This window comes from Tachysurus fulvidraco, chromosome 22 (assembly GCF_022655615.1).
Source record: "Tachysurus fulvidraco isolate hzauxx_2018 chromosome 22, HZAU_PFXX_2.0, whole genome shotgun sequence".
Classification (NCBI taxonomy): Eukaryota; Metazoa; Chordata; class Actinopteri; order Siluriformes; family Bagridae; genus Tachysurus; species Tachysurus fulvidraco.
This window is the reverse complement of record NC_062539.1, coordinates 1,126,130-1,146,129: the sequence shown is the minus strand read 5'-3', so window position 1 is coordinate 1,146,129 and position 20,000 is coordinate 1,126,130. Positions and strand designations below refer to the sequence as shown.

Here is a 20,000-nt window from a genome sequence, read left to right as displayed (position 1 = left end):
GAATTCACGTCGTTCCGTGCAGTTACGTAAGACGGCCTTTTGCTAATCGGCGCAGGCTTCAGGTCCCTCGAGTCCTCACTGAATTTCAAAAGCTGCATGGAAGAAGCTGAAAGCACTTCAGAAACTGCAAACACCAGACTTTGTGCTGATTCAGAGGCTGAGGAAAGAGAACCCGAAGCCTGGTGTGAACGAGGAACCTTCAGGGAACATCCACGTCGGTCCGTGTTTAGATTCTCAAAAAGTGAGGAAGTAAACAAGACGTGTTTCGTGTCAATGTTTTCCACACGATCTCCATTTTATTCGGTGCTCTCGGTTTTATTTGTCTCCGCCTCAGAGACGTGTCTAACGTTTATTGAACTTTTAAACTCATCTGAAGTTCTTTACTCGGATGTGCTGTGGTTGTATCACGTCGATCAAAAGCTCCAGTGAGGGAGGCTTTGTCTCTGAGAGCCTTTGTTTAACCCAGATATTGTGACATCAGCCTTACGCACTTCAGATCACAAGACAGGAGGAAATGTCTGGCACACGAACAACGACAGAACAATCGCACACACACACACACACACGCACACGCACACACACGCACACGCACACACACACACACACACACACACACACACACACACACACAAAACACTTATCTTTAATCTATATGCTCTTTTATCAGCGTGGAGCTGAGACGTGCCGTCCGTCGTCGTCCTGCTACAACGATCACATCTATACAGTTTGACTCAGGAGAGAGAACTCAGTTAACCGGATTAATTTAACCAGCCATTTTTAGCCCACATTGACGCAATAAATAATGTTCACTAGGAAGAAGCTGGTAGCTAGTTAGCACTTAGTGTATGAGATATAGATTGAAGCTACAAATCCCCATTTACTGATTTAAACTTTGAAGAAAACTTTGTCCATTTTTCTTATCTGCAAGTAAATATATTAAAAATTATAAATATATATTATATACGTTTGCAGCCACACGCTTTACGTGATGAATTAAATTTGCAACATGAAGGTGTAAAGTGTGTAAACTGGGACCGGTGTCTGATTATAAGCAGTCATATTGACGTGTCTGATTATTCTCAGCGTTATTAAAGGTGCGGTCTCCGTTGTTTGAAAGCCAATGTCGACATATAAAATCACCAAAACAAACACGCCCCTAACCCAAACATGTCCCACCCCTGTATTTATAGCTCCGCCCACACATACATACGTAACCCAGGCGACTAACAGAAAGAAACGTGTCTTTATCATAGCTGAAGGGAAGAACAATACGATTGTAGATAAACAAACAAGCAAAAATGCCACACAAGCATAATGATGTAAAGGACAAAGGCATATATTAGTTCTGTGTAACAAAGCAAAACCAACGTTACTCACCTATCGAGAAGGAAAAAAGCGCCTCGGCGTCTTAAGTAAAGTCGGCCACATATTCACAGGTCGGAGTTTCCCGAGTCGATAACTCCTGAGCTAAACGCTGTTACTACACAAAACGCGGTTGTAGCTGCCTCTCTACATTACTACGATAGAAAAGAGGTGTTATTTGTGTAGTAACAGCGTTTAGCTCAGGAGTTATTGACTCGGGAAACTCCAACCTGTGAATATGTGGCCAACTTCCTGCTCCTTCAGTTCTCTCCAGCGCTGGAAAGCTGATCCTATATTAACACGTCCTACTTCTTGTCCTTATCGTAAGTCTTTCTTCTCTTTCTTTCTTTGTTTTTATCCTCCATGTCGATGTTAAAACCGCTTTCTGCTAATGTCACACACGCGCACTGAACACTCTCTCTGCCCATATTGACAAGCTCCGCCCCTTTCTGCTCATTGGCTACACGTTTGTTTTGATTTTTGTTTTGATTTTTGTTTATTATTCGGGCCGACTCAGTTTTCTGAAGCATTTCTCAAAAATCGGAGACCACACCTTTAACTGCATTCACTTTCGCTTCATAGGAAATTTGTGCTTTTCGACCTGACTGTAAATACAAGGAGGAAATTCTATTCCTGATTAAAGTTTCGTCGTTGCCCGTGGTTACGCACAGAGCCGATTATTAGCCGAATAAACCTCTGGCTTTGTGCGCAGCAGGAATTGGTGTTAAACAGACCCCTGGGAGGATTATGGAGCTGATTTTTGCACACGTTATATGAGACGGTTATTTCTTTAGGGATTTAATGGCACCGAGCCTGCGGAATGTTCCAGTCTGAGCAAGTTAGAGACCGACCTGGAAACGTTAGAAATCTGGGAGGAAAGGTGAACGAGCCCAGAGTATTATCTACAAGCTCGCAGTTAAGCCGTGCATTGTGTACCGGTTCAGTGTTACCCCTGGGGCTGATTTTCTTTTGTGCAGTAACTGTGTGAAAAGAGACTTGGATCCTGCGCCGTCCTGCGCCGGAGCTTTCAGTCCGTCACATTTTAACTCGTCCCTAAATTATCTCCTGTCTCTAATCTTCTCACTGATTGACATCTAGATTAACAGAATAACTTCGTCAGAGTTCTGCATACTGATTGGTCAGAAGGTGTCGAAAAAATCGACGCGATCACATTTCCGATCGATCGACGGAGTTTGACTCAAGCTCCGCCCCTTGGCCCCTCCGTCCCCCAGTGAGATCAGTACGAGCACACGATAATGACTGACCGAACATGACGGACATTTGTACTAAACTTGTGTTGACCGATGAAGCTTAAGCTGATCTCACACAAGCTGGAATGTTGAACTTGAAGTTAACTCTCTGTTGCGTTTCCTGCTAAATCCATTCGAGCCAAAGGTCACCTGACCTCAGACCTGTAGCTCATAAACATACCTTCACCCTTCAGCCTCAGGTAACACATGTACCACACGTACACAGTCGCTAAGCAACATTTTTTTTACTTTTAACCGTTTAAACGCCGTCTTCTTCTGGACGTTTACACACTGGAGACTTTTCTACTGAAACGTTCTGTCTTTGTGATGATTACGGTTTATCCCACGTTTGGTGTGAAGGTGTTTTTAACCTCAGACCAGGATTATCACCGACTATCAGGAGATTCACAACGCAGTGGTGTTAAAGAGTGGTGTAACATTTATCTCTCATTCATTCACTCATTTCCTACCGCTTATCCGAACTTCTCGGGTCACGGGGAGCCTGTGCCTATCTCGGGCGTCATCGGGCATCGAGGCAGGATACACCCTGGACGGAGTGCCAACCCATCACAGGGCACACACACACTCTCATTCACTCACACACACACACTATGGACAATTTTCCAGAGATGCCAATCAACCTACCATGCATGTCTTTGGACCGGGGGAGGAAACCGGAGTACCCGGAGGAAACCCCCGAGGCACGGGGAGAACATGCAAACTCCACACACACAAGGCAGATGTGGGAATCGAACCCGCGACCCTGGAGGTGTGAGGCAAACGTGCTAACCGCTAAGCCACCGTGACCCCAACTTTTATATTTAATGTAATAAAAAAAATTTTTAATTCAAGATATTTTTCTGTAACTTTTTACGTCATCGTTGAACTTTTTTCGGTGTTTATTTGGTGTCGTTCCACAGAAGCGGTTTGTGAAGAATGTATCGTGGCTTCTGGTTTGTTTTTTCTCCTACAAAGACACGTCAGATATAAATCACTGTGCCTTTCGCTCTGACTTTCTGGAGGCCGGAATGCTGAGGGTCGTCCTGTGAGGTCACAGTTGTGCTAAACACGTTTAAAAAAAAAACGTTTGTTGTTTCCTGATTTCATTCATCGGGCTCATTTACTCAGCTGGGCTGCAGAGACCCGCGGAGACTCGGCGTGTCCACTGGCATGGACCAGGAGGAAAGAAGTTCACACATAAAGCCTTGATTATTGGGGGATTTGGCAGAGGAGCGCTCGCTCGCTCAGACACTGTGCTCAGTATTCTACTGACGAGGTCCAGGAGGTTCCTCTCATCTCCACACTGCGCTGTGGGAAAGTCATTAAAGTGTAAAGTGTCTCTCTTCATTCTTTTCACACAGAACCCATGAGAGAGGAAAGATGATGAGGGCTTGCTGTTAATGAGTGCACTCTCTCTCTCTATAGAGAGCTAGATAGGATAGAGAGAGAGAGGAAGGAGAGAGAAGGAATGAAAAAAATAATATAAAAAGAGCGGCGAAATATAGCGCGCGCGGAGGCTAGAAACAGCGCGCGAGAAGGGAGCGCGGGACGAGAAGAAAAAGAGGCGAGAAGAGAGAAAGAGAATGAAAAGGAATAAAGATAGGCAGTGGTTTTTAGAAGGGAGGGAGGGCGGGAGGGAGGGAGCAGGGAGAAGAGGAGAGAGAGAGGGAGAGGAGAGAGGAGGGGAGAGAGAGAGGGAGAGAGAGAGAGATAAGAGAGAGAGAGAGAGGAGGAAGAATAAGAGAAGAAGGAGAGAGAGAGAAAGAAGAGAAGGAACAAGAGAGAGGAGAGAGAGAAGGGGGGAGGGAGGGAGGGAGGGAGGAGGGAGAAGGGAAAGAGAGAGAGGGAGAGAGAGAGAGGTGAGAGAGAGCAGAGAGGGAGAGAGAGAGGAGAGAGAGAGTCGAGAGGAAGGAAAAAGAGGAGAGAAGGAAAGAGAGAGAGAGAAAGAAAGAGAGAAGGAAAAAAAGAGAGAGAGGGAGAGAGAGAGAAAGGGGGGAGGGAGGGAGGGAGAAGGGAAGAGAGAGAAGAAGAGAGCGAGCGAGAGAAAAGCGGGGAGAGAGAGAGAGAAAAGAGGAAGGGCACGAGAGAGGGAGAGGGAGAAGGAGGGAGGGAGGGAGGAGGGAGGGAGGGAGGGGGGAGTGAGGGAGGGAGGGAGTAGGGAGGGAGAGAGAAGAACGGGGGAGAGAGAGGGAAAGGGAGATCGCAGCGCGATATATAGATCGATTATATATAATAATTAAAATTCATATCCTTCTCCCTCTCCCCCCCCCCCCCTCTCTCGGGCTGCTATGGTAAAGAAGATCCTTTCTAAAAGCAGCTCCAGTCCGTTGAGAGCTGTCCCTATTTGATGGACTCACTATACTGGTTTTGTTCTCACCTCTCAGGCTCCTGTGCTGAAGACCATTGCTGGTGTTTGATTACTTCCTGTTTACCTGCTCGATACGCCACCCGCCAAGAGGACGAGGACTTTAAATAAAAGTTGCCAGTGCATGAGACTCGAACTCTGTTCTTTTCACATTTCAGCCTTTTAAAGACGTTACAGAGAGACACTGGGTCTCAGGAGGCCGTGTTAGCGGTCGGTACAAAGTGTGCTTTAAAGAAGGACAAGGACAGATTCTTTTCCTCCTGATCTTTATCTGGTCTATAAAGTGGACCTGGAGTGGCTCTGTTAGTATCACAGACACCAAAAACATCGGTTTCACATAAACAAAATAAACAAAGATATCTTCTTACATTAACGTTACAGTTCTGTGCATCAGATGAATGAAATCCAGGCAAAACAATCATTACCTCGATTTTAGTACCTCGTGTCGTCGACAGCTTGTGCTGCATCAAGTGCTATTCTGTGTGCTGCTGCATAATCATTGTACAAGACATTGTGTCTATTGTGTCCAGTTGAGCCAGTGATTAAAGTGATAAAGTGATTAAAGTGGCTTTTCCTCCACCACAGGAGTCTCATCATATTATCTTCTCTTAGCAGTAACTATAAAACAGAAACACGGCTTTTTGTACCGTAATTAGCTTTTAACGGAAATACACAAACCTGCTAGCTAGGATCTGCAGATACGTTTTGACGTCCCTGAAAGTAGCCTATTTTATCTGATTCCATTACTAAACAGAGGACCTAATTAGAAAGCACACAACATTCCTTGTGGTAAATTCGCTGCTTTATTGCTGAGCACTAAAGCGGATCACTGACACTGTTCATTTGGAGTTCATTTATTCATCTGCATTTTGCTATTTCTAATGAAAACACGTTGCACATATGAAGTCGTTCTCATGTGATACCATTCTCTCTCTCTCTCTGTCTCTCTCTCTCTCTCTCTCTCTCTCTCTCTCTCTCAATCTCACTCACTCTCTCTGTCTCAAGTCTGAATGAGGCCACAGTTATGTAACTGCTGTCCACTTCAATACATCTCATTCTCCACTAATCCCTTCTGCTTCATTTCTCTCTCTCTCTCTCTCTCTCTCTCTCTCTCTCTCTCTCTCTCTCTCTCTCTCTCTCTCTCTCTCTCTCTCTCCTGATTCATTCAGACTCAGCTCAGAGGCATGTAGGCATGTATTGTAGACATCCTCACCCTCTTCATCCTGAGCTCTTAAACATCTTCCTCTATAATAACTGAAGATTATAATTCAATAATACGATAAACTCTGCTACTAAAACGTGACACTGCTTTGTGATTGGTCAGTTTGTGTTTATTTCTCTACAACAGTATCACTGGTTTATATTAATGCACTCACTATATTAATATAAATAAATAAGTTACCGTTTCTATAGCAACAGCTCATTCACAGAGACTCATATGATAAACACTCTATATAAAGGATCATTACAACTTGACCACCCTGATATCACTTAGAAAAGTCAATACTACTGTCATCTTTGAAAAAGCATGACATTTTTAACACTAATTACATCATTACTGTATTTATATTGCAACCTTAAATATACCTAATAAACCTAATGTGTTACTTTACTCAAGAGCGTCTCTAAGCAACCAAAAGAAGCTTTAATGTGTGTCAAAGACGTTAAAAAAATCTTATGAAGTGCATAAAAATGATTTTGGTATTTGTGAGATAAGTGCATTATATAAGAGACACTGAGAGGAATTCATATTACTGCATAATTACAAAAATAATGAGAGCTATCAAACCCCCACTATGAGGAACAGCTGTGTAAAATATTCACTGTACACGTGGCGCCATCTGGTGGACATCACTGTAATGACTGTAATATCATTTGTGTACATTATTTGAAAACACACAACACGCGGCGTTTGTTGGTGGTTTATTTGGTTAATTTTAATGCAAATTCGGCATAATTTTAATTACATTCAGAAAATTACACCACATTAACGTAGACGGTAGGTGTAATTCCCACACTGTCCAGCAGGAGGAAGTACACGCTAATTATTAGTCACATAGGGACTGAGCCGACTCTTTCGGCTCCCAAACGAACACGGACAGAATTTGCGATATTGTCACACGTTATTGTGACGTTTGTGAATCTATGACACTGTCTCATGAAATGTTTTAATAATCAAATTTACATTAATTATATAAAATATTCAGGTGAATTTTCCGTAGCTCAGGAGTCAAATACACGTGTCAAATACAAGACTCATTGACCAGCTCGGGTGTTGAAAAGAGGTTTCTGATGAAGCGACTGTATTTTGTATTTGTACAAATAACGACAGTCGACACATGTAGTACATACAGTGCACTACCAAGGAGACAAAGAAGAACACGAGAATCATATACACATCATTTATATGAGCCGATTCACCACGCCGAGTCGTTAACTGATTCATCACTAGTGTTTTAAGTGTTTATTAGTGTTTATTGTGATTTGTTACCTTGTGCTCATCACTTTTAAACGTTTTCCTGATTGAACTCTGCTTTATAAAGAGATGTTTGGTTCTTTAATTTTAAGATGATTGTAGTTTTTTGACTCGTTAAACCTGAATCTGACTCAGATCTGGAAACCAGGGACTCAAAGAAAAGCTGAAAAAGTGCAAAGTTGTTGTCTTTTTTTCTTAGGTGATTGTCCAGGGATCTCTGTGTGTCCATGGAAAAGGTTGATCCTGAATTTTGGGATCTATTTCAGTAATAATGAACTCGAGGTCTGTCTCCTGGCTCTTACCTTACAATAAAAATCACACTTTTATTATTTTATTTATTACTCTAAGTGTTTAATTCAGTCACATCTTTGAACATTTGAAAACACTGAATAAGAGAGAACTGGATTTATGTGCACACGTCACTCGCTGTCTGAGGGATGAAGTGATATCATTCACTCTGACCAGCCACATGACGATATCAAACATAATAAAGGGACAAAATATAATCAGCAGAATGACTTCAATGTAACGTAAGCTATAAAACAAGTTATTGTGATAGACATTTTCTTTCTTACTGTATGTAGTTAGCTAGCTATACATACACAGTTAAATATAGCCAAAAAAGATTTTATGCTAGCCCACAATTTTTTAACGTTTATTTGTTCCACAGTTCTAGTGAGATTATAGTTGTATGTTTTTGTCTGCTCAAAGTGCCTAAAGTTACTGAAATAACCACTCGATCTAGATTTTTGCTATCTAGCTACATATCTAGAATTACTTTTAGCTTGATGACACAACACTAGCATGTCACATTGTGGTAGCGACGAAAAGTTAATGACATCAAACACTCTGTCAGCTCAAACACCCAAGAAATCGGATTTGTAAACGGATTCCATCCATTTTTTTCATAAACATTGAATGATTCCAATTTAATACACACGCAAAACAATTTCACAGGAATGACATATTTTTCTTTTAGAATAATATTTAACCAGTAGCACATAATTACAAATTTAACAAACGAACAAAGAAAGAAACAAAAAACAAACGAACACATGCAGATCGACTTTAAAGCACAGTCACAGTTTTACGTTACAAATCTGTATACGGCGTATGTTTAATTAGCCCTCATTACATCCGTCCTGAGATCACAGTCATTAAGGCAGCTTTCTGTTTCCATGGTAACAGTTACCAAAGTGTCCAATAGCAGCTTAATATAGCTATCATTTTAACACATCGTTAGATTAAATTAGCATGCATTGGATTAGGGGTATGAGGATTTAACTTTAATGAGTGAATCTATAATGTTAGCATTTAGCACCCTTACTGTTATGCTATAGCGGTATTGATAATGCTGGTGTGTGAACCTAGTGGAAATTTTCCCTATTGTTTCACTTTTGTGTACATATTAGTGTATTCTGACACTGCCTGGTCATGATGGTGCGAAAAAATTGTAATTAAAAAAAAGGAAAGAAAGAAAACAGAAATGAGCTTTTAGCATATTTTTTGTAACAAAGATAAACGTTCTAAAACTAATTAGAAATCGATTTACATGTCATGAGCTCGGCTTCATATTATCTAGCTTTGTTTTTTCCTAACGTCCTAACACACATTTGTCGAGAAGCTTTCGCAGGATCAGACTTTTTTGCGTGAAATGGTAAACTGGAACTGACTCAAGGCAGGAACTTAAGTCATTAGTGACTTAAACATTGGACAGAGGAATCGTTCGAGACGATCTTTGGGATTTGTCACTAAATTAAAATATCACTGTCACTTTAGCATGAACATAGGGTTGATGTTATATTTACATCTGAAGTAGTGATGTCACAGATAACTTCAGTATGCAAATGAGCATGCAAATTAACAAAGCAAAGTTTTTTCTAAATGAGGCCCTTTGTTGCTGTTGATCAGAATGTTTATTGAATTAATTTGCATTATGCTCGTTTTATTTACCCCTTAAATTAAGGCACCTCGGAACTAAAAAAAAATTTCTTAACTGTATTTATTTCAATTAAAATCAATAAGGTTTAAATGCTGCATTTGTAGTTGATCAGCCCTTTTCTTCAGCCAATTTTTTTGATTCATGTAATTGTGTACACACACACACACACACACACACACACACACACACACACACACACACACACAAATCATTTCCTAATGTAATTTTCCATTAGCCACTTTATCTCTGCTGAGTAATTAGAGTAACGAGCGATGACCTTTTGACCTGTGGTAAACGAGCGCAGAAACGGAAAATCTCTTTTCAAATACATCATGATTTAGTGGAAAAAATAAAAACTAAATATAACCGAAACAAAACTGCAGGGAAAATTCAAGTAGTCTAAATTCACCCCACAAAACACTGCCACTGCTGCTTGCCCCGCCCACTTTACATTCACTGCATACCCACTTTAAAATTCCGTGGCCTCTAATTTGCATAACGGGACCTGATTGGTTGCTTTACTTTATGACACAGTAACACTTGCATATGTCCAATATCATCAGTTTCTCCAGTAAAATGTCTGCTTTGATGTTATTTAAAAAAAATAAATAAATCACACAGACATGACGATTCGGACGTAAAGTATTGGCACCCCTGGTAAAAATGGGTTTCATCTCACACTGAGAAGGAAACCTGTCATTATTTTATTATAGTAAACTACATTTTGTAACAAAATCGTGTGTTTTAATTTTTTTGGCACTCCTACAAATTCTTTATTGAAAAAATATTAGAGCCTAAAGCATGTTCCTAGTATTTATATTTATCCTGTATTTCAGTTCACCTGAATCGTCCTTGAGTCACCCACTGGGGACTAAATACGAGGTGACAGAGAAATTATTCCCGTAATCATTAAGCATGCAGGAGATTAGATAAGATTAGATTACATTAGATAATAAATCGACTTCGATTAAAGGATCGCATTATCAATGTGAGATTAAACTCTAATCCCTAATTAATCATTAGTGTCTAATCTTTGCCCGAATCTCTGGACAATCATAAGAGAAGTGGTTTAAAGCAGCCCTTTATCCATTAGGGAATAAATGATCAATGATAAAGGATCTGTGTCTTAGAAAAAAGGGGAATAACGTTGTATGACAATTAAGAAAGCTCCACCTCCTTTATTAGCATTTTAGTGTTACATCTGTTTTGGGGGCGTGGCTTTAAATGGAATTTGTACACCAGGTCCAGGAGAGATCGAGCGAGGTGTCAATCGCAATAACAAAAGCAATCCAACTTTTTATTCTAAATATTTAAAAGAGTTTTACTTACAAACCAAAAGCATCCGGATCGTTGGGCGGAGTTTTAACAGCTCGGTTTTTCTGAGCTACATCTGCCCCACTGTTCCACTCGCAGCAAACTGTTAGCATAACCAACCTTCATTTACTGAAAATACTAAAAAATAAAACTTAATGATGGGTGTCTGAATGGGACGTTTTTTTAATGCCATATGCAAAACTCAAGATGCTTAATAGTTTTGGACCCCTTCCTTTAGAAAATAGCAGTTCCTCCTTCACGGTGTGATACTAAACAAGACGTTTTTTTCATTTAAACGGAAAAAAGAAACATGTGTCTGATGGTGAGAAGTTTCGTATTTGCTTTTAGTCGGTGTAATAATCACATCTCCGTATGCAAAAACATCTTGGCATGGCGGCAGATTCTGTCTCTTTGTTAGCGCCGTAACTGTGAATAATCTGAGTAACAGTGGCAGAGTGCGAACGTGTGAAACACAAGACACCGGGATTCACACACTGAGGCTCCATCCATTTGGAGTCTAAACTTTCAAAAGCTTTTAATACGTTTCTCTGTCCATGTTCCAAAAGCAGGACTTCTTCAAAAAGGGCTAACACGTCTCCTCTAAAGCACTACACTTACTCAGCTCCAAGGTGGCATCAGAAGTTGGAGTGAATGTGATCTCATCTCTGCTTCCCAAAGACAAAATGCCCAAAAGTAGAGGTCAATGCCAAGCTACACCGATTAGCAAGAGTGTGACAGCTGGACAAGGTGTGTTTAAGCTAGCATTCACCTTAGCATTAGTTTTCAAGAAGGTCCTGATACACTCACGATGAACACATCCAACAAGCTATTTACATCTCAGCGGAAACTTATGGACTCTTCTCTGTGGATGCATACATTAGAAGCAGAAAAACCACCAGCTTGTTAATGCCAGGCTTGTCTGATTAGCATCCGTAGTGTAGGATTAGCATACTTAGATCTGAGGCTTCCATTTCAAGGAGTTTCTCATGTAATTGCCACACCAGTGGTTCCATAGCCAAACAAAGTTCCTCTTGAAACATGTTATTTACATCTCTGTGAAATTGTGCAGATCCGTCTGCGCCGTTGGAGGATAAAGTGAACGTGACAATGTTCTTACTTCCTGTGGAGTCTGTAAACGCTGCCAGTGTCATGTCATTGTTACATTATGGACTCCTTTGGATCAGGACGCTTCCATGTTCTTGCGCTAATATGTTCGCGTTAATGCACTACACAAACCACAAAAAAGCTCCCAAGCTCCTTTCCTTCTGTAATGTTTTATTTACATCTCAGAATAGGTTTAAAGTCTCCTAGGTGGCGTCAGAGGGCAGCGTAAGCCTGACCTCTTCCCCACTTCCTGCTGTGGTGGAAAAAGCTGCGGACATCGAGTCTGGGCCGTTAGCATCCATAGTGAAGAGCGAATAGTCTGGAGCAGGTGGATTAGCATTAGCATTAGTGTTACCATTAGTGCTCGCATTTATGTTAGCATCTCGATCTAATTCCGAGCTGTGAGACAAGCTGGGCGAGTTGGTGGGACTGAGCTGGACAGCAGTCGTGTCCTGAATGGTGTGCTCACTCGTTTCAATCTCAAACGCCGCCCCGTGGTGCCGTAGGAAACCCGCATTGCCTGATTTGGTTCTTCGCGAGTTGTGCGGAGGAGGCATGCGGCTGCACACGCAGCATGCGGTGAAGAACATGAAGGCGATGAGCAGTAGGACGGGTCCGATAATGATGGGCGGGTTACCGGAAGGCATAAGTGTAGCAAAGGCGAAGGCGCCCACAAGGGTGATGTTGATACCCGCTAGCATGATGCACAGGCCACATGCACAGCACAGCGCAGGTGAAGGGAGGCCCTGAGGACGGGATTTGCGTTTATGACGGACCTGAGGCTCCTTCTTGGGAACAGAGGTGCCGGAGCTTTGCTCAGTACACACCATTTCTGTATCGTTATGTAATCTTGGATGTAGCGTCGTTAGTGATGCATCATCAACCGTCCGTGACTTCAGTCAGGAAACCTGGAGTAAAACCACAGAAAGAATTTAATGAAGCATTACAAAGGTACGGAAGATACGTCCATCTTTCTGCTGGTCTTTCTGCCGGTCTTAACACTCTGAACTGACAAGTCGTTAAAAAACAAAGCTTTCAAAATCACAGGCTGCATTCTTCATGCAAGGTCACAGCTTAGTCATGACAACTGCTGCAATGTCCTCAAAAACTCCAGAAGCAGAACCAAATGCTCTTTTTAATCTCACTTCCCTGCTACATGTTTCCTAGTTTAAAAATTCATTTTAAAATCCTGTTACGCCGCTTTTCTCCTACTGCAAGTGTGTGGCAGGAAGTCAAACTGAGTAATAACTCAAAAACTCAAATATATTTAGATACAGAGATTTGATTTGGACTTTATTTTGATTAAAGATCTTTAACTCACTTTAAGAAGGAACCTTGGAATCTTAATCTGGCTCAGATACATCAGACAGGTTACATCTTGTTTTCATTCCATCTCCATCCCAAGTGTCCAAGTGCAGCGTAAATCCTTCACTTACTGAATCCCTGATAATTCTCAAAGCTCATCTCGTGTTCTTCAGCTATCTGATGCTATTTTATTTTACGAAAAAAGGAAAAAGCCATAAAAATGTTAATTGTGTGTGGAAAATCCATCACCCAAAAGCTCCGTAATAACCAGGAGCTCTTTCACTTCAAGCCTCAGGGAGAGCTGTGGAGCTGTAGGGATGCGTCTCGGCTCTCAGACACGTTCCTCTGTTCTGCGATTCGCTGCTGCATTTGCTTTTCTCTGTGAGAAGATCACATAGAGGCAGTCAGGGTTGCCAGATTGGATTGATCGAGGTTGCCAGATTGGACAGGAGCCAGGTTTGGAAGCGTAATTCATTCCTGACTGAGAACAACTCCATGCAGTGGATCCAGAAACATCTAAGGATGATTAGAATAAGCAGAAGTGTGGAATCACAGAGTGATTAGTGTCCGTATTTAGCATTATTTAAATATTTTTTTTATGACCAGATTGGAGTGTTTTAAATAAAAAACACACACACACACACACACACACACACACACCAATAAAACATGACACAGATTTATATTTTTTATCCATTTATTTTAATACAGTCAGGTTTACTTTTAAATCCATTGTCTGTAAAATTTTATTTCTTGAATCATCCAGAAACATTTTAAATCACAAATCAGATCATTTTGTTGTCGTTCAAATTTTACTCATGGCATTTTGTTTTTAAGCTCCATTTAAACACATTAAGAAGCTAACATTAAAGTCCTCCATCATTCTGCTCCGTCTGAGGCCAAGTGATTTGTTTGAAATCTTCATTTATATCGATCATCACTGGAATGGAAAGGAAACATTTCAGTTTTTTAAATAAATGTCACGTTTGCATTCACTCTGAGATCTAGAGAGACGGCCTGAGGCAAAGATGCACAACCACAGAGAAGACACGCCCCATGTGTCATGGCCACCATGCCCTGATGTTCATATATCATACACAGCCCCTTCACCTGCCCACAGACACAGTTTTCACCTGACTGTACTGTAGGTCTGAGGCGCAGTTATATTACATTATTATTTTAATTCTTTCTGTTTTTCTTTTACACACTCAATGGTTTGAGCTTCAGATGTTTATGGAAGGTCCCCCTCTGAGAGTTTGGGTTTACGCCTGCCCAAAATATCTGGAATATCTGTAGAAGGTCTGCAGAAAAAGAAGAGAGAATGATAAATACATACATAATTAAATGTTTCGATATCTAACCAACATCCTGAGCTCTAAAGTGTGGAACTAGTCAAGAGACAGAACCTTAAAGCCCGGGACTATATAAGAGACCAGGTACTAATGACTGGGACTAACCATGAGTTAAAACCATAAAGAATAGGACTAACCACGAGTCAGAGTCCTAAGGACTGGGACTAACCACGAGTCAGAGTCCTAAGGACTGGGACTAACCACGAGTCAGTGTCCTAAAGACTTGAGTAACTATGAGTCAGAGTCCTAAAGACTGGAATAGCAACGAGTCAGAGTCCTGAAGACTGGACTAACCCAAAGTCTGGCCTAACCACGAGTCAGAGTCCTAAAAACTGGACTAACCACGAGTCAGAGTCCTAAAGACTGGGACTAACCACGAGTCAGAGTCCTAAAGACTAGAGTAATCATGAGTCAGAGCCCTAAAGACTAGAATAGCAACGAGTCAGAGTCCTAAAGACTGGACTAACCTAAATTCTGGCCTAACCATGAGTCAGAGTCATTAAGACTGGAATAACCATGAGTCAGAGTCCTATAGACTGGAGTAACCATGAGTCAGAGTCCTAAAGACTGGAATAGCAACAAGTCAGAGTCTTTAAGACTGGAATAACCACGAGTCAGAGTCATAAAGATTGGACTATGGACCATAAGTCCCAAGAGTCCGATTTTAAAGACCGGACTAGTATTTAGCTTAAGAATAAACAAGAGAGTTTTCACATCCTAAACTATGGGACTAACCAAGCGTCAGGTCCCTGAAAACTAAGACTAATCAATAAGACATGTCAGGCTTCAGTCAGTCCATTAAATGTCGACAGAGCCAATGAGCTAGTCAGTTTACAGAAAGGAGGTGTGGCCTATGTGCTAATGAAGACTAGGAATTAAAATGAACGACATTCAGAGCATCATAAACACACGTAAATTGTCAGGTGTAAGTTTCTGCATATCATAAGCTTTGTCTTTGTCTTACAGACCAATAAATAAGAGGTTTGCTTTAGTTTACTGTGAACACGAGTGTAGAATTAAACACTGAACACGATCTGTGTGCTCTGTAACACACTCCTCTCAGCAGTGACGATGCTGAGCATGTGGTTGTCATGGTGACATACACCACTGCTCTCCTTGATAGTGTCATTTATGCTGCATGAAGAGCAAGGTTATGCACAGACAGTACACACACACACACACACACACACACACACACACACACACACACACACAAAAGAACGTCCACACACACACACACACACACACACACACACACACACACACCCTTGTGTAACAGTTGTTTAAGGTACACAGGTTAGTGCAGTGTCCCAGATTCACTCACTCGTCTGATTCCCACGTCGACTCAGTCAGATTTTCACCATATGTGATAGTTTTGGGGTTTTTAGTTAGACTACAATAAATCACATACAGTGTAAGTGTCTACAATAAAGGAAAGGTTTTAGTATTAGTGAGAAACCTGGGAGAGTTTGAGAAGACATGAGATTATAGTAGTGAACTTTATTCTGTGCTATAATATAAATTATATACTATAATATAAACATTATATACTGTATAGAATATTCTGTTAACCCACGTCACACACACACTCACACACACACACACACACACACACACACACACATACACACAGACACACACACACAAACACACACACACACATACACACAGACACGCGCACACTCACACACACAAACACACACACACACACACCCATACACACAGACACACACACACAAACACACTCACACAGACACACACACACTCACACAGACACACACACAAACACACACACAAACACACTCACACAGACACACACACACTCACACAGACACACACACAAACACACACAGACACACACACACACACGCACACACACACACGCACACACAAACACAGACACACACACACACACACACAAACAAACACAAACACACACACATGCACACACACATACAAACACACACAGGCACACACACACGCACACACAAACACAAACACAGACACACACACAGACACATACACACAAACAAACACACACACGGAAAACACACAGACACACACTCACATATACACACAGTTACACACACACACATTTATAAGGAAACCCATCAAAAGCCTATAAAAATAAACAGGCACTTCTAAGTGTATTAGTATTTACTGTATGTACAGGTTGTAAAATTTGATATGGTATAAAATCTAAATGTTGTAGTGAACAGATCTTTAGGTTCTTTTCTTTATAAACATGTTGCCAATCGAGGAATCAGCACTGATGCAGACTCACGGCATAAAGGGAAAGAACAACAACAAAAAATGAGTTTAATATAAAAAAGCCATCAAAGCCTGTGAGTTACGATCACGCTATTCTCCGGCGAGCCACACGCTCACGCCTGCATGCTGCTGGAAATCAGAATCAAATTACACACAGACTCCGGAGACACGGCCATATCACGGGAGGGAAATCACCGGGGTGAAGATGTAGTGTGTGTGTGTGTGTGTGTGTGTGTGTGTGTGTGTGTGTGTGTGTGTGTGTGTGTGTGTGAGAGAGAGAGAGAGAGACCAATCTTGAACACAGAAACATCCTGACAGTATTTCACAACTAAAACCACTGCAGATCATTTTACTGCAGCATCAACGCTTTAATCACTGGTTAGCTGGAATTGCTTTTTTTTTTTTTTTTTTTTCTAGAAAAATTAAATCAATACATCCATCCATTTGTTCATTTTTTCCATCCTCCCACCACCCACCCATCCATCCACATGTAATGAGCAGATACATGAGTTGGACAAAATAACGGGAACACACGATGTAATTGGGGTTGATATTATTTGTGTTGGTTACAATGAAAAAATAAATGCTGCAATTATCTTTTATTTATTTTTGGTTTCTGTAAATCGTCTAGGTTGGACGCCACCGTCAATCACGTTGTGCTCAGCGGTGCTTAGTTTATTAAGACATCGTTGAAACGGAAGACTTGTCAGACCTCCGAGGTGGACAGACCTTTACAGAGCAGTGGTGTCCATGATTATGACTGCGTATTCAAAACATGGTAGGACTTCCTCAGAGAAGACAAAAAGTGGGCAAAACTCAGAGCTACTGATGGGGATCGTCGAACACTCCGAAGGATTCGGACGACACAGGACTACTGATCACACCGATATAACACTGACATGAATATCATCGAACCCAAGTGAAGAAGAGAAGAATTTGTACCTCCAACCTCCCGGAATCCACTAGAAGAAATTCTGCTAGATGAATTGTACAAAATTCCACTAAAAGATATTCAGAAGTTGTATCGATCGATTCCAAGAAGGTTGGAAGCTGTATTAAACACACATGGTGGTCCAACACCATTTGTGTGTGTGTGTGTGTGTGTGTGTAGAACATTCCTGACAACAGAAACAACCTGATGATGCTCCAAATTTCTATCGTCTTTAACATATTCTTTACATTTAATGTCACGAAACATCTGTGAAACAATTTAGCTCCTGTCGTCCTTTTTGTTCTCTCAGCTATAAACACTCGTTCTCTCACCAGCCTCTCTTTGTTCTCTCTCTCCATGTAAATAAGACAATAAAACACAGCTTCAAAGAAAACAACGAACCTAAAGTCAGAGTTATTATTGCAGAGCATATACACGCCATACACGTCTCCGGGAACGAGCTGTCGCTATGGAAACGACAACGTATCAGAGCGGGTGCATTAATATAAACCTGCGCTACCGTTTGAGCCGCTGGCTGTCAGAGAGAATTAATCAACATCTGATGGACGATCAGAGTCCAGAACCGGATTCCTGGAGAAGAGGTTTGGAGGAAATCACACTTTATCGTGTCATGGTTTTATGTCGTGCTGGTTCACACCAGGCTGCTTGACCTCGGCGGTCAGATTTCTCACCCGTCTTCCGGAGAGCTCTCGGCTGCAGCAGCTCCTCCCTCCACGAACGTCCCCATGCGGCTCTTGGAGCGCTCCAACTGACCCAGAGTCCCTGAGATAAACAACACACAGAGAAATATTCAGCGATACTCATCACACCCCTGCTTTCTTCCCTTCAGCCGGGCTTAACACTAATTCCTTCTCGCGGACGTCTTCAAATGTTCACCGATGAAGACCCGAGCACAAAGCTGAAAGTCTCCAAGTGGTTAATCCATCTACGCATCCAATCATTTACTCATCCATCAGTTATACCATCACTCCTTCCATCAATAAGTGTTCTGTCAGTATTCTTCAATCTATCTATCCATCCATACTGTATATAAAGCTAATTCCTACTTCCTACTGCTTACTGATATATCTTACAGTCCCTGAATCCATCTGTCCAACTATCTGTCCATCAACTATTCAGCCACCCCCTCATTTATCTGTTCATCAAACTGATTTATCTATCTCTTTGTCTCATCCCTCATTCCATTCATTAAATGCTCTAACTTCATCCACCTATCCATCATCTATCTGGGTAATTATCTAATTATCTCTCCATCCATCCTTTCAGCAATCTTACAGTTCATCTGTCCATTAACACATGGCCTCTGGTGAGAATCAGATCAGGACACTCGTTATTAGCGCGAACGTATTGTGTAATGTGGAAATGAAGCAGCGTGAGACTTAATAAAAGCAGCCGTTATCAGGCAGAAAGCAGACGCAGTAGAGGAAGGAGGGGGTGTGGGGGGTGGGGTTCATGCTGTGTGAGATGTATTTCACATTCATTTCCATAACGCTGGGGTGATCTCTCCTCTCTGATTAAATGATACAGTCCTTCATTAGCTGCTTGATTTGACACTTCATGGGGTTTCGGAGACATCGCTCTCACGGAGACATCGCTCTCACGGAGACATCGCTCTCACTGAGACATCGCTCTCACGGAGACATCGCTCTCACGGAGACATCGCTCTCACGGAGACATCGCTCTCACTGAGACATCGCTCTCACGGAGACATCGCTCTCACGGAGACATCGCTCTCACGGAGACATCGCTCTCACTGAGCCCTTAATAATATTTCTTTACTGCTCACCTCGTTTAAAAAGCTCTGACACAGTACTGGGATGGAGAGGAATAAAGACAGGAAAGAAGCTCGTCATCGGGCATCGAGGCAGGATACACCCTGGATGGAGTGTGAACCCATCACAGGGCACACACACACACACTCTCATTCACACACACACACACACACACACACACACACACTACAGACAATTTTCCAGAGATGCCAATCAACCTACCATGCATGTCTTTGTACCGGGGGAGGAAACCGGAGTACCCGGAGGAAACCCCCGAGGCACGGGGAGAACATGCAAACTACACACACACAAGGTGGAGGTGGGAATCGAACCCCCAACCCTGGAGGTGTGAGGCGAACGTGCTAACCACTAAGCCACCGTGTCCCCCAGACAGAGAACAGATTTACTGACAGTTGAATATGATTGGTCAGGACATGTAGATTAGACTTCCTGTTACACCAATTGGGTTCTGAAGTTAATTAAAATGCAATATATATATTTATATCTATCCATCCGTTTATCTATCTGTTTATCC

General features: G+C 41.8%; 2 protein-coding genes across 2 annotated transcripts in view; both read right to left on the bottom strand.

The window, feature by feature from the left end:
* Positions 1 to 9,553: 9,553 nt before the first annotated feature.
* tmem275a (transmembrane protein 275a) lies at positions 9,554 to 13,486 on the bottom strand. Its single transcript, XM_027160524.2, has 2 exons — positions 13,135 to 13,486; positions 9,554 to 12,721 (listed from the first exon to the last, which is right to left on the bottom strand). The coding sequence occupies exon 2, from the start codon at positions 12,641 to 12,643 to the stop codon at positions 12,017 to 12,019; it is 627 nt and encodes a 208-aa protein (XP_027016325.2). The 5' UTR covers positions 12,644 to 12,721; positions 13,135 to 13,486; the 3' UTR covers positions 9,554 to 12,016.
* Positions 13,487 to 13,819: 333 nt separating this feature from the next.
* kncn (kinocilin) overlaps positions 13,820 to 20,000 on the bottom strand; it is a 10,402-nt gene continuing 4,221 nt past the window's right edge. Inside the window, exons 4-5 of the mRNA XM_027160629.2 lie at positions 18,365 to 18,455; positions 13,820 to 14,419 (exon numbers count right to left, since the gene is read on the bottom strand). Of these exons, the coding sequence (XP_027016430.1) occupies positions 14,350 to 14,419; positions 18,365 to 18,455 (161 nt within the window). The 3' untranslated portion in view covers positions 13,820 to 14,349. The remainder of the gene's footprint in view (positions 14,420 to 18,364; positions 18,456 to 20,000) is intronic.